The following is a 12,269-nucleotide window of genomic DNA, read 5'->3' as shown; positions in this document are numbered from 1 at the left end:
AGAGCCCCTAATCTCAAGGTACAATGCTCATAAATATCCCATAACGAGTGTGTTGAGTGAAGCCGCTCTGCACCCTCCCTCGTCCCCTAGGAACGCCTCACCGTGACATCATTTGTTCTGATTTCTTTTCTCTTGGCAGCAGGAAAAATTAGCTGATGATCCCATGTCAACTGTCAGTTTCTTGTCTGTACTGTTGAACATATTTTTCCTTTGAAAAGTTTGACCAGTTTTTTGCCTCAGAGAACATGGGGGAAAAAAGATCAATTTGTCATCTCTTTCAAATCTGCCTGTAGCTGCCTTAGTTTGAGCACTAAATTCTGTCCTATAACCAAATGTGAAACTTTCCAGTATTTAATTATAAATGGGATCCCAATTATCACTGGGATCCACACTGCTATAAAGTTGTCTGAGCCATGTGCCAAATTCTCATTTAATAATTTTTCCCAAATTATGAGAGAGAAACCATGACTCCTTAGCCTCCAATGTGAATATACAATTATCATTTTACAAGGTATAAGAGGACACTGAATCGCATATCTGTACACTTTTGTATATTTTATTAATACTTCAGGGAAAATGGTACATAATTTTAGAGATCCTTTGGTTGTCACCTTTTTTCTATTTTAAAGAAATTTTTTTTTTTTGCTGAGGAAGATTTGGCCTCAGCTAACGTCTGCTGCCAGTCTTCCTCTTTTTGTATGTGGGTCACGGCCACAGCATGGCCACTGACAGACAAGTGGTGCAGGTCCATGCTCGGGAACTGAACCCAGGCCGCAGAAGTGGAGCACACCGGACTTGACCACTAGGCCACTGGGGCTGGCCCTAAATAAAATTTTTTTAATTGAAAATATAATGGGAAATAATGCCTGATTGGAGAAAATAGAGAAATGCAGAAGAAAAATAAATCATCCTTTGCTCCACCACCCAAAGACAATCACTAACATTTGTCTTCTGTACTACTAGCGTTCTTTCTACATTTCAGTTGTTTTTGAGTTCTCAGCATCTCATATACATGATTTAGTAGTTTTTAAAATTTATTATCAAAACCTAAATAAATATTTCTCCATGTCATTAAAATTCTTCATAGATGTCCATTTTAATAATTTTAACATTTTGCTTATGTCATTATGTTGTAGTTTTCCTTTTTAGAAATGCAGGCTGTTTCTAAATGCCCACTTCTCAAAAATTCTTCAGTGAGCATCCTGAAGCCCCCTGTGACCAGGCCCAGCCACACGGTAGCCATAGAACCTGATCCCGTCTCTGCTCTGTGCCGTCACTCTCTGCCCCAGTGTCTGCACAGGCTGCTCTCGCTACACTAGAGGGCTGTTCCCACCCTGCTCCACATCTGCTCACCTGCAGCGTTGCTAGCTCCCATTTCTCCTCTATTTCAGTGTTTATAGGCGGCAAGCCATTCTTAGGACTGGTTGGATTTTTTTCCTTTTTTTTTTTGCTCCTATAGCAACCTCCCCACAACTAAGACCTATACCATATTATACTATAATCTCCTTTAACTTGTCAACGTTTCCAACTAGACTAGAGCCGAGTGACCATGAGGATTGTGTCTTTCGATTCCACAGGTGTATCCTTAGCACCAAGTAGAGTATCTGACGCATAGTAAGCACTCAATAAACGCAATCGTCTCTGCACCGTCAGCAGTGGATAAGAGTGCCTTTTCTGCCTGGGTTATTGCCACCGTTAAGCATTCTAACTTTTCGTTCATGAAACTGACGTTGTCCATTTTTTATGCCAAGCTGAGGGACTATAGTGATAAACAGAATCACTATCATTGTCAATATGCTAAGAGACAGTCTCTTAAGATGGATTTCCTCAGTCTTTGACAAAAAAATTTAGTAAGCTAAACATTGGCATCCCAGTTGGTATAATTTGTGTAATTTTTGATTCTTTGACCAGTGGTGAGGTTGGATCAAATCATTGTATTTGTATTTTTTTTTATTTTTTTTATTTTTGTTTATTGCAGTAACATTGGTTTCTAACATTGTATAAATTTCAGGTGTACATCGTTATACTTCTATTTCTGCATAGACTACATCATGTTCACCGCTCAAATACCAATTACAACCCATCACCACACACGTGCCAAATTAGCCCTTTCGCCCTCCTTGTATTTGTATTATGTCAAATCATTGTATTTGTACTTTTCTAACTCGCAGAGTAGGCAACAATCTTAGAATGGGCCCCCCCTCACTTCCAGAGATGGGAAATTTTCTTTATGTAGCTTGAACACATGGACTTGACTGGGCTGCCCTAAATATTTTGAATGGTGTTGGGCATCTTTGGAATTTCAGAACAGACCCCCCCCTAAATCATAAGTAGATGAAGAAAGATAATGGCCTAGAGGATCAGAGAGACAAATGTTAGGGTCTCAATATGAAGAAATGCCTCTTGGTGCCCCGTCTGCTAGGCCAGGACCAATTCTTCTATTATGCCCATGTCACATTACCCATGAGTGTTCCTTCCCTTTGCATGAGGCTTAATGCAGTGGTCTTGTCCTGAGACATGCCAGGGGTTGGGCAAAACCACCTAAGTAGCTTCTGGCCCCATCTTTGCAGGCCTTATGGTGAGGGGCACCACCTCCACTCTAGCCAACATGGAGAATATTTGTTTAGCTTCTAAATTAAATTGTTCTGTATCAGCAGGGTTTCTTTCTTTTTTTGCATTGAGTGGGGCTAGGGGGAGGCAAAAGTCCCTTTTTTTAATAAATACTGTGCAAATTTAGATTTTTATGGTGATTGGTGTGGGCCCCTATAAGATGGAGTAAGGGTCCTTCACTCCCATTAACAGGGTAAGGTCAGTCTTTATGAGACATTGTTCTTACACCTAGACTGTTGGAGTCAGTCATGCTTCCTGCTTCCCTTTTTAAAAGAACTTATACTGAAATATTGAAATTTAGCAGCAAAGCTTTTAAAACTTACCATGTAAATATTAAAATATGTGAATCAGAGCTACCTGTTATCCATCGTAACCCTTAGAGGTCACCTAGCCAGGACCAGCTCAATTGTGAGAGGCTCTTGTTAAGTCCTGCCATTTTGAGTATCGTTTACCTCAATGTTGTCTCTTTCTAATTAAACCTGTTGCTTTGGCGGGAAGGAGATTAATTTGCCTGGTGAGTTTAACCCTTCATATAGAAATACATTTGTTGATGGGAAAAGATGATGCTTATGGTGTATTTTTAGGTGAACTAAAGTAGGTTACACAAGAGTGCGATCTCATAAAAATTGTATGTATGTATATGTGTGTGCATGTATACAGAAATATATATATACAGACACATACATATGCAGAAAATTTTGCATATGCGTACATACGCATATGTACATTGATACATATATACATGCATATACACATGCAGAAATTCTGCAAATATACACATATCTATGTAAATGCATACATATGTATATCTTTGTATACACACACACATGAACAAATGATGTTTGGAAAAATATAATGCAAACTATTAATAGTTCTTATCTCTAGGTGGATGTTTCTGGATAAGTTTTTATTGTCTTCTATTTGCTTATGTGTTTTTCTTCTCCAATAAAATGTATTACTTGTGCCATTTAGCAAGTTTAGAATTTAACCTGTTATTGAAGTTATTTCTCTTTTAATAATTCATTATTTCTGTGTATTTGCATTTATAGCCCAAACTTAGCATGGCCAAATGCAGAAGAAATGTGGAAAATTTTTTGGAAGCATGCCGAAAATTAGGAGTACCACAGGTAACATCAAACTTAGTCCCAATGATGATGTTTTTTAGTAAATATTTTATTTAATATATGTGTTTGAACTCACTAAATAGATGTACAGCTTTGTACATCCTTTTTAGTCTCAGTCTTTCTTGAGGAATATATTGAATAAGTTATATAAAATTTTAGTTTAAATTGCTCTATTGCAGTGAAATAAAAGTGGCTTAAAGCAGTATGTTCAATTCTGAGGAAAAAGGGAATATAATTTCTTTAGGGTTTTGAAATAAATATGAAATTTCAAACTTGAAAAAAAAAATTTAATCAGTTTGATTCTCTACTCCAAGAGCAGAAATTGCTGAGGCTTCAGTGAGCCTTCTTTTGGGTTCCACAGGGTAGAATTTTGGAGCTGATGGTTTTCTTTAGCCAAAGCTCTTAAGCAAAGCAGACCTGTAGTTGACTACTAATTTGTTGATTTTCATGGCCTGTAGTTGCGTTTTGGGTTTGTGGATCAAAATAATCAACATTGAAAATATTGTAATTATTGTTATTATTATCATTCATCATCATTAATAATAACAATATTTGTATGTTGCTTTATGGTTTGTTAACTATTTGCTTTTACATTTTCCCCTTTAGTCCACTGTAGACCTATTTGTCAGTTCCCTGTAGCCAGCTCAACTATAGTTTGCTACTTTTTCTTTCTCCCAAGCTAAGCCCCAGCCTCAGCCAGGTGGCTGGTTTGGGGCTTTTAAAGACTTTGCTATTAGCAACATAAAATTATTTCTTCAGGAGACAAAAGCCAATCCACTCAAAATTGGGGGGTAAGTTGAGAAGTTTATCATCAATGTGATAAATGGAAATGGACAGAAATTCTATTCTTATAGTTTTCTTCTGTCTTTTCTAATGTTCCAGGGATATAGTAACTACAGACTGTATCATGAGATGCTATTTTTGAGTCTGTAAAGGTATTATGTTTCAATGTAATTCTACTCAGTGATAGGAGTTAGTTATTGGAATTGAGAAAAGCTTTTTCCCCTCCCTCCCTCTTCTCTTTCCTTTCTTTCCTCCATCCCTCCTTCTGTCCTCCTTCCTCCTTCTTTCCTTCTCTCCCTATTTTTTAGCTTGGGAGGTTTGAAGGCAAGGGTTAGTGGTAGGCTTCTAATCTTATTTGAGGAAAAGGAGAGAATTATTAAAGCATCTTTAAGTCAGAGCTGTATCAATAAAAAGAAGCATACAACTTCATTTTTTAAAAGAGTGTAATCTTTATATATGGACTGAATGTCTTTGTGATCAATCTAAATGTTTTTCAACAATGTTAATCTGTGTGTCTGTATTGTATGTGTACATTTTAATATTGCATATACATTCTTGGCTTCACACGTTTGTGAAAATTCTTATACACAAAGCTTTTTTAATGATTTGATTCTGTCATGGGCTAATAAGATTTCCCATGTGTGAGTCAAAACTATCATACCAAGTTTCAGATGATAAATTATTCATGTCTGTACTAGAAAGCACTGATGAGTTATGAACTAATCCCCTGTGATATTTTTAAACTCATCCAAGTTTTTTGGCTTACAGGGATACAAAATGAAATGTAAATGCCCTTCACCATTTATTGTGAGTAAAGATTGGTAATTATAATTTCCTTTTAAAGTGAGGAAAAGGAAATTAAATTACCATAAAAATGCAGAGAAAATTTTACCATGATTTCTGAATTATGCCCTTAGCACTAATAGGCAACTCATAATTCTTGAGGAGGTTGAATGACAGGGAGTAAATGACCTTTTTTGCCAATGTCCCACTTAACTATGCTTGGTAAGAATTTTATCACTTTGGCTATTTTTGAAATTATTTTTAAGATCTGAGGTAATTTTCAGTTTTGCGTTGTGTATATGTGCGTGTGTGTATGCGCACGCGTGTGTGTGTATACATCTATATCCATCTTGATAGGTAACCCAGTGGCATTTTACTGGTGACTAGAGTTACATTAAGTTCATTGCTGCTAGAAGAATTCTGTTGGATAGGTAGCTGTTGAACTTCTTTAATAAGATAAGTTAAAGGAAGGAAGGAATATTCTAGTGGTAAACCAGAAATTGCCAGTTGGACGGCAATTGGCAGATCTTCCTGTACACTTGAAGGAACATGCTTTCACCTCACAAAATGCAGGGAATAAGTTATTGGAAATGAGGAAATATTTTCATCTAAGAATATGGTAGTAAGTTGCGGGGAGGGGTGAAATGACTCCCCCTCACTTAGATAGATAGACTTCTTTCACTAGTGAAGAGGGTTGATGTTTTGGGTGTATATGTGGCACACTACAGTTGATGATTTCCACTAAAAAGATAGTTATATCACAAATCTAGTTGTAGAAATTCTGCACTTGCAATCAGACATTTTAAAAGACTGGTACCTAATGACAGAGAACTTGTAAGATTACATTTTCTTATTTGCATCAAACTTAATATTTGAGTACCAAGATATTCATTGATTTCCCAGTGACAAACATAGTTAATTCCTCCTAATTTGCAAACTTTTCCTGCTTTCTTCTCCAGCCATAACTTATCTAGATACACACAATCATAAGTCACAGAGGTCTTGAAGTCTGTATTTTTTAAGCTAAATATCTAATTGACAATGATAAATCATCCTGTAGAGACTGAAAAGTCACAGCTGTGCTCTAAGCTTAAGTTTGTTGTCCTTTGTAATAGAATCACAGTTTGAAACTACAAGCCAAAGTCAGAGTTGGTAGCTTATATAATTTTATCAGGTTCCTAAGGGTGGAATGTGGTTGCTGAACAGATTTAGTTAAATTATTACATTAAAGTAATACGATGGGATGGAAGCAATTTAAAAATTGTTCCAGTTGTTATAGTTTATTATATTTTCTTTAGAAGTACCCCTGGACACAATCCCAGGTTTGGTCAAGGTTCATGAAGCATTTTATTATGTGCTTTATAGAGTGGTTCTGGTGTGGCTTACCTATAAAGGTGGCTTCTTCGAACTGGCTGCATTCAGAATTGCCGACAGTGGAAGCAGCCCAGTTTATTTGCAGAAGGTGGGAGTATGTAGTAGACAGGTAATGTAACTCTAGACCTCTGTCTGTTATTGTGACATTTGGATAAGACTGGATCCATGCCCTTGGATCTTAGTCCGGGGGAATAGACAGCATTTGGAACAGTAGACACAACTGATAGAAAAGAGATGACGTCACAGAAAGAAGTTGCTGATGGAGTTCTGGAGAAATTCTGTTAGAGTGACGGCAGGCCTATTTGGCATCAATTGTGAGGGATTCTGGTATGAGGTAGAGATTTGCTAATGAGAATGCCAAAGAAAAATCCTTAAAAACAAACCAGAAATGGCACTCGCTGGCAAGTTTCTTTCTCGGTGTAGGGGATAATGTTTCTTCAGATAGTTATTTCAATACAGGTCACTTCCCTTTCTGCTGCCCATTTCAAGTGCTTTGGGTTTTTGGTTTTGGTTTTGGTTTTCTGTTTGGAGCCAATTCCCCAACTAAAGGGACACAAATTGAGTGAACATCACCTGGAAGCAGAGTGAGAGTGAGTGAAGAGTGTGAGCAGAGTGAGGGAATGCATGAGGTTTGGGGTGAATTAGCCCCATCTGTGCTGTTAACTAGTTATGTGCCCCGAGGCAAGCCCCTTAAAACTAGGAGCCGATAACCATTTACTGAGAACTTCTTACACATGCATCATCTCCAGTGCTCACTTGAGGATTGGAGGTAAGTATTTTATTACCATACTAGGAGGAAGCTGAGGTCCAGAGAGCTTCAATAATTTCCTAAGCTTCTAGTCACAGCTGGTAAGCAGCAGAGCTGACGTTGGAACCCAGGTCTGTCCACATCAAGAGCCCACCCTCTTTCCAGCACACACGTAGGCTCTCTGTGACTGAGTTCCCTGCTCTGCAAACTGCGGGTGGTGGACTTAAGCAGTGGATTTAAGCCACAGTCTCCAAGCCCTTGATTCTTTCCAATGGCCTGCACAGGAGGCAAGAGAAAGCCAAGTGGGGAGGCTACAGATCACTCCCACCCCCCTGGCTTCAGCCAGAGCAGTTTCTCTTTTGCCTGTGGCATAGAGATTTCCAGCTAAGATTTCCTTGAGAGGAAAAAGTGTTCTATTGCTAAACACAGTTTGGAAACCACTGGGCCCCTAAGGTTCCCTTGGGCTCTAATCGTCCGTGAAAGCTCAGTTACGTCATGCGGCTCCGTAACTGCCTCCCCCTCATCAGCTGCACAGGGTCATGCACCCTGGAAAATCTGGGGATTGGGTGATTGGCACCATCCCACAGCCCCTTGTGGTGTTGATGCTGCTGGTCAGAATCTGAAGTGGTCTGTGACCTCTGGTGCAAGCATCAACTTGATCTTGAAGACAGGCCTACCCTTGGTGGGCTTCCAAACTCTTCAGGATACAGCTTTTGTTTCACCCAAGAATCTGACTCCAGTTAAGCCTGCAGGTCAGGAGGCTATTTATGGACATACTGAGGCTGCCTTTGCCTTCTCTGAGTCAGCTTTGCCATTCCTGGCCTCTGACCTCGATATAGAGGATTCATGTTTGGCGATTGGGGGTTTCCAAATTGATCCAAATTTAGGGCTATTTTAGGGCTCTTAGTAGTAGTATTGTCTCAGGTCGAGAGAACTCTCTGATTTATAAAACATCAAAAGTATTAGAAAATAGACATTTATTTGGTTTACCAGGGAAATTTTTCTACTCGATTTTAAACAAGTAGCTTTGGCCTCAGACCTCTGTAAGGAGCAAGGTTCTTTTTTTTTTTTTTTTTTAAAGATTTATTTATTTATTTTCCCCCCAAAGCCCCAGTAGATAGTTGTATGTCATAGCTGCACATCCTCCCAGTTGCTGTATGTGGGACGCGGCCTCAGCATGGCAGGAGAAGTGGTGCGTCGGTGCGCGCCCGGGATCCGAACCCAGGCCACCAGCATCGGAGAGCGCGCGCTTAACTGCTAAGCCACGGGGCCAGCCCCAGGAGCAAGGTTCTTACTTTAATAGACTTGCCCTCCTTAGATGAGGAGGGAACTTAGACTGGAAATGCACTTTGTTTTCCAGCTGCCCAGCCCTTCATATTCATTACTGTCTCCAGAGAAGAAATAGAGAAGAGGACTAAGGGCAGCATCTGCATCGACAATGGTAGACATCTTGGCCGTCCTGGGCCACTTCCTGCCTCCCTGGACAGCACAGAGGCCGGGGGGTCCTTGCAGGGCTGTAGGAGGTGGAAGGTTTTCATTCTATGTCCATTAGGACAGGTTGCTGGGTGTCCCTCAGCTCCTGCATCAGCCAAATGGTGTTAAAAATAAAACCCTAAATGACATTCAGATGTTGACAACGATTGTGTTGAGATAAGTGGAATTATGGCTGAGTCTTCTTCTCAGTACCTTTTATATTTTCATTTTTTCATCTTTTATAATGAGATATTATATTTGAAAGTAATAGTAATAACTCCTACTTCACACCCGTTGTGAGGGTTTAGGAAATTATACATATGTCACTGATCTGAGTTTTTTTTATTGAAAGACAGTCTATAAGTTTAAGCTATGTTGTTGTTGTTTTTTTATTCTTGAGAATAGAAGAAATGAGTTCTTTCTCCTCTTTGAGACTTATGCCTCTTTTTCTTTCCCAAATCAATGACTTCAGTATCAATTTAAATCATAACTAATAAACACTTTTTTGGAGGGGTGAGATTCTTATTACAAAATTTATTTTAATTTTCCACTTACGTTGGTTAATTCTGAGGTTGAATAACCAGAGGCACAGACTGACACATTTATTATTTTATTAACATCAATTTTTAAATTCATAATTTATTAGAAAGAGCCAGTCTCTAGCTTGGAAAATCAGTCACATCTCTAATAGATAGTAGGTGTTTACCATTCATATAAGAATCCTTTCCCACCATGTGTCTCCTGGTGGCAGAGTCACCTCTGGTAACGGTCTGATAGCCTTTCATATGTGCATGGTTGGGAATAAACATTTTAGAAGCAGCATCTTCAAAAAGTTTTAAATTACATTTCTAGATAAATGAGCTTACCAATATTAAAGTTACTCGCCGAGTCCATCAAATTGGCGATAGTTTTCATATATTTGGAGAAAACTCTGGAAACCCTTACCTACTTCCCTCCACTCTCCGCCACATTACACCTTGTCAAGTAGGGCTTTAAATTTTCAGAATGACCATCAACATTCCTATGCTATGATATTTTAGATTAAAAAAATACTTTGTAAGCATATTGACTTTCAAAATTAAAATTATATTTAAATACATTGAATATGTTCTAAATTTCTTATAATTTAGTCTGTTACGCTCAGAATACCTATAAATTAGACCTTTTGCCAGATCTGCATACGTTTCTGTTTGTCATGTTTGTGGACCCTGAGCCAATCTTTAATAGTAACCTCGGTCACAGACTCTTGTGTTGATGCTAAGAGAATCAGTTAACCTCTGGCGATCTGGATTTCTGTTCACTGTTATGGGAAATAGCATCTGCACTTGCCTCTGGGGGCTCGCAGCGTATTAACTATGTTTTTCAAATGCCTTGCGATAATTACTAATGCTCTGTAAGTACATGGTGAAATTTTGCCTCTTTAAATTTCCTTCCTTTTGAGTATTTTCCTATTTTAATTTTAAGAAAAAATTAAGTGTAATTTCTAAGTCCCTCTCATTAAGACTCAACTTTGGAAAGCACAGGGTCAGAAAGCTCTCAGCTTCCCTTAGCGATTTCTGCCTTGGTTCCCATTGTGGCATCCTTGCAGGGGCTGATGTGAGGCCGTGGGCTGGTGACATGGGGTAGAATCAGAGAGCAGTTCTCAGAGGCCACAGCAGCCCATGCTGTACACATTATGGTGATTCAGATTTTTGCCTACCAGACAATCTTAGACCCATGCCTTCTTCTTTAGAATTGTAATTTAATTTAAACCAGCCACCATGGACTGTGCATCTAGGCCCTATCCACTTTAATTGAATTAAGCCCAGAATCTGTGGCATCGTGAAATGATTTCTAGGATGAGAAGAATGTTCTTTGTTGCTCACTTCCGTGAGAAGTGCACTACTGAATTAGTACACTGAAAACTGCAAAGACCATCTGACCCGCGTTCTTTGATGGAGTTGCTGGGGAGCAGACCAGACATTTTGCATAGGGTTCTGGGAAATGTATTGAAATATATACTGGAGATAGAATGATTTGCTTTTAACAAGGAAATACCACTTTTGTGAAAATCACATTTGAGTTTGTGGATGCCTTCTGTCTTACGTCTGCTTTGCTCGCATTTCGCTGGTTAAGTACAGCATTGCAATAGGAAATTCTTATTGCAATAGAAAACCTCTTTTCGCTTAGATGTTTCCCCATCTGTTAATCCTTGACCAGCATCTCTCTCCCAGTGAAATCCAATCTATCTGTAACTGTTTGAATTCTTGGGAAAGAGGGGTAGCTTTGTTGCTCCAAATCCAGTGAGAGAAGATGCATGATCTGAATAGATGTAACATGATTTATTAATATCTTTTAAAAATCTTTTGTTAAGAGTATCTCTACCTCCATAAATTAAAATGAGATTAGAATGTTTTTAATCTTATTCAACCCGCTTGACGTTGTAGCATTTCTACTTACCCGAGGACTTCAAGCTAACTTCAGGGGGTACAAACAAGCCCAAGTCTCAGTCTTAGAATCATCTTCCAGTTGCTCTGTGATTTGCATCTGCTTAGCAGTGAGGCTCAAACAAAGGGCAATATTGTAGCAAAGTATGTTATAAAATATATATTACATATATATTTTAAATGCTTTGCCTAATTTGGAAATAAAGCTGCATTTATGCAATATATCACAAATATTTTCAATCCTTGTTTCATTTAGGAACAAAGCCACAACTTTTCTTTCATACTGACATATCAATTATAACCACTATTCATTTCAAACTGTGGTCCTTTCTGGTTCAGGAATTCAGTGTATCAGAAAACCGTTTGCTTCCTGACAGCGATAGGCATCCAGGGGTCAACTTGGAAGACATAGCATCTTATTTTTGCATTTAGTTGATAAAGTAGGAATTCTGCCTCCTTACATGGTAATTGTCAAGTAGCCGAAACATGGAGGCCCGTGCCCCCCAACCATACCTGTTTAGCAGTGAAGAAATTGACATGATAACTCTATGTGGGATATACTTTTATTCTAACTGCACGTCTGAGAAGTCTCCTCTAGACTTTTGGTTTATATGTAGTTGCAAAAATGTGAAATTTAATGTACTTTTTGACACATGTAGGGACATAATCAGAACATTCCCCAGAGTGTATCAGTAACCCTAAAAGGAAAATCAATTAGGTGTATGTAATACCTTTCAGAGAGAAATACTTCATATTCAGTCTTCATAGACCAGGGTAAAAAATGCATTAAGAGAATGGTGAGGAAAGGTGGGGATTAAACTTTAAAGTTTATGTTTTTTCCTTTAGTAAGTTAACACCTAAATGTCCCAAATGAAAAGCTCTTGTTCTAATGCCATTGGTGAGCACATGATACCACTTGAATATTAAAACTGTTTGAATGCCAGAGTG

At 38.5% G+C, this 12,269-nt stretch overlaps 1 protein-coding gene across 4 annotated transcripts in view; it reads left to right on the top strand.

Annotated features, from left to right (window-relative positions):
• Positions 1-12,269, top strand: part of LRCH1 (leucine rich repeats and calponin homology domain containing 1) — a 191,299-nt gene that overhangs the window by 169,611 nt on the left and 9,419 nt on the right. For all 4 annotated transcript variants that reach the window (XM_058548176.1, XM_058548179.1, XM_058548177.1 and 1 more), the window contains one exon: positions 3,660-3,737. In XM_058548176.1, coding sequence (XP_058404159.1) covers positions 3,660-3,737 — 78 coding nt within the window. The remainder of the gene's footprint in view (positions 1-3,659; positions 3,738-12,269) is intronic.

Source organism: Diceros bicornis, chromosome 9 (assembly GCF_020826845.1).
Source record: "Diceros bicornis minor isolate mBicDic1 chromosome 9, mDicBic1.mat.cur, whole genome shotgun sequence".
In the NCBI taxonomy this organism is placed as follows: Eukaryota; Metazoa; Chordata; class Mammalia; order Perissodactyla; family Rhinocerotidae; genus Diceros; species Diceros bicornis.
Note: the sequence above shows the minus strand (reverse complement) of the source record. Positions and strands in the feature narration are given on the sequence as shown.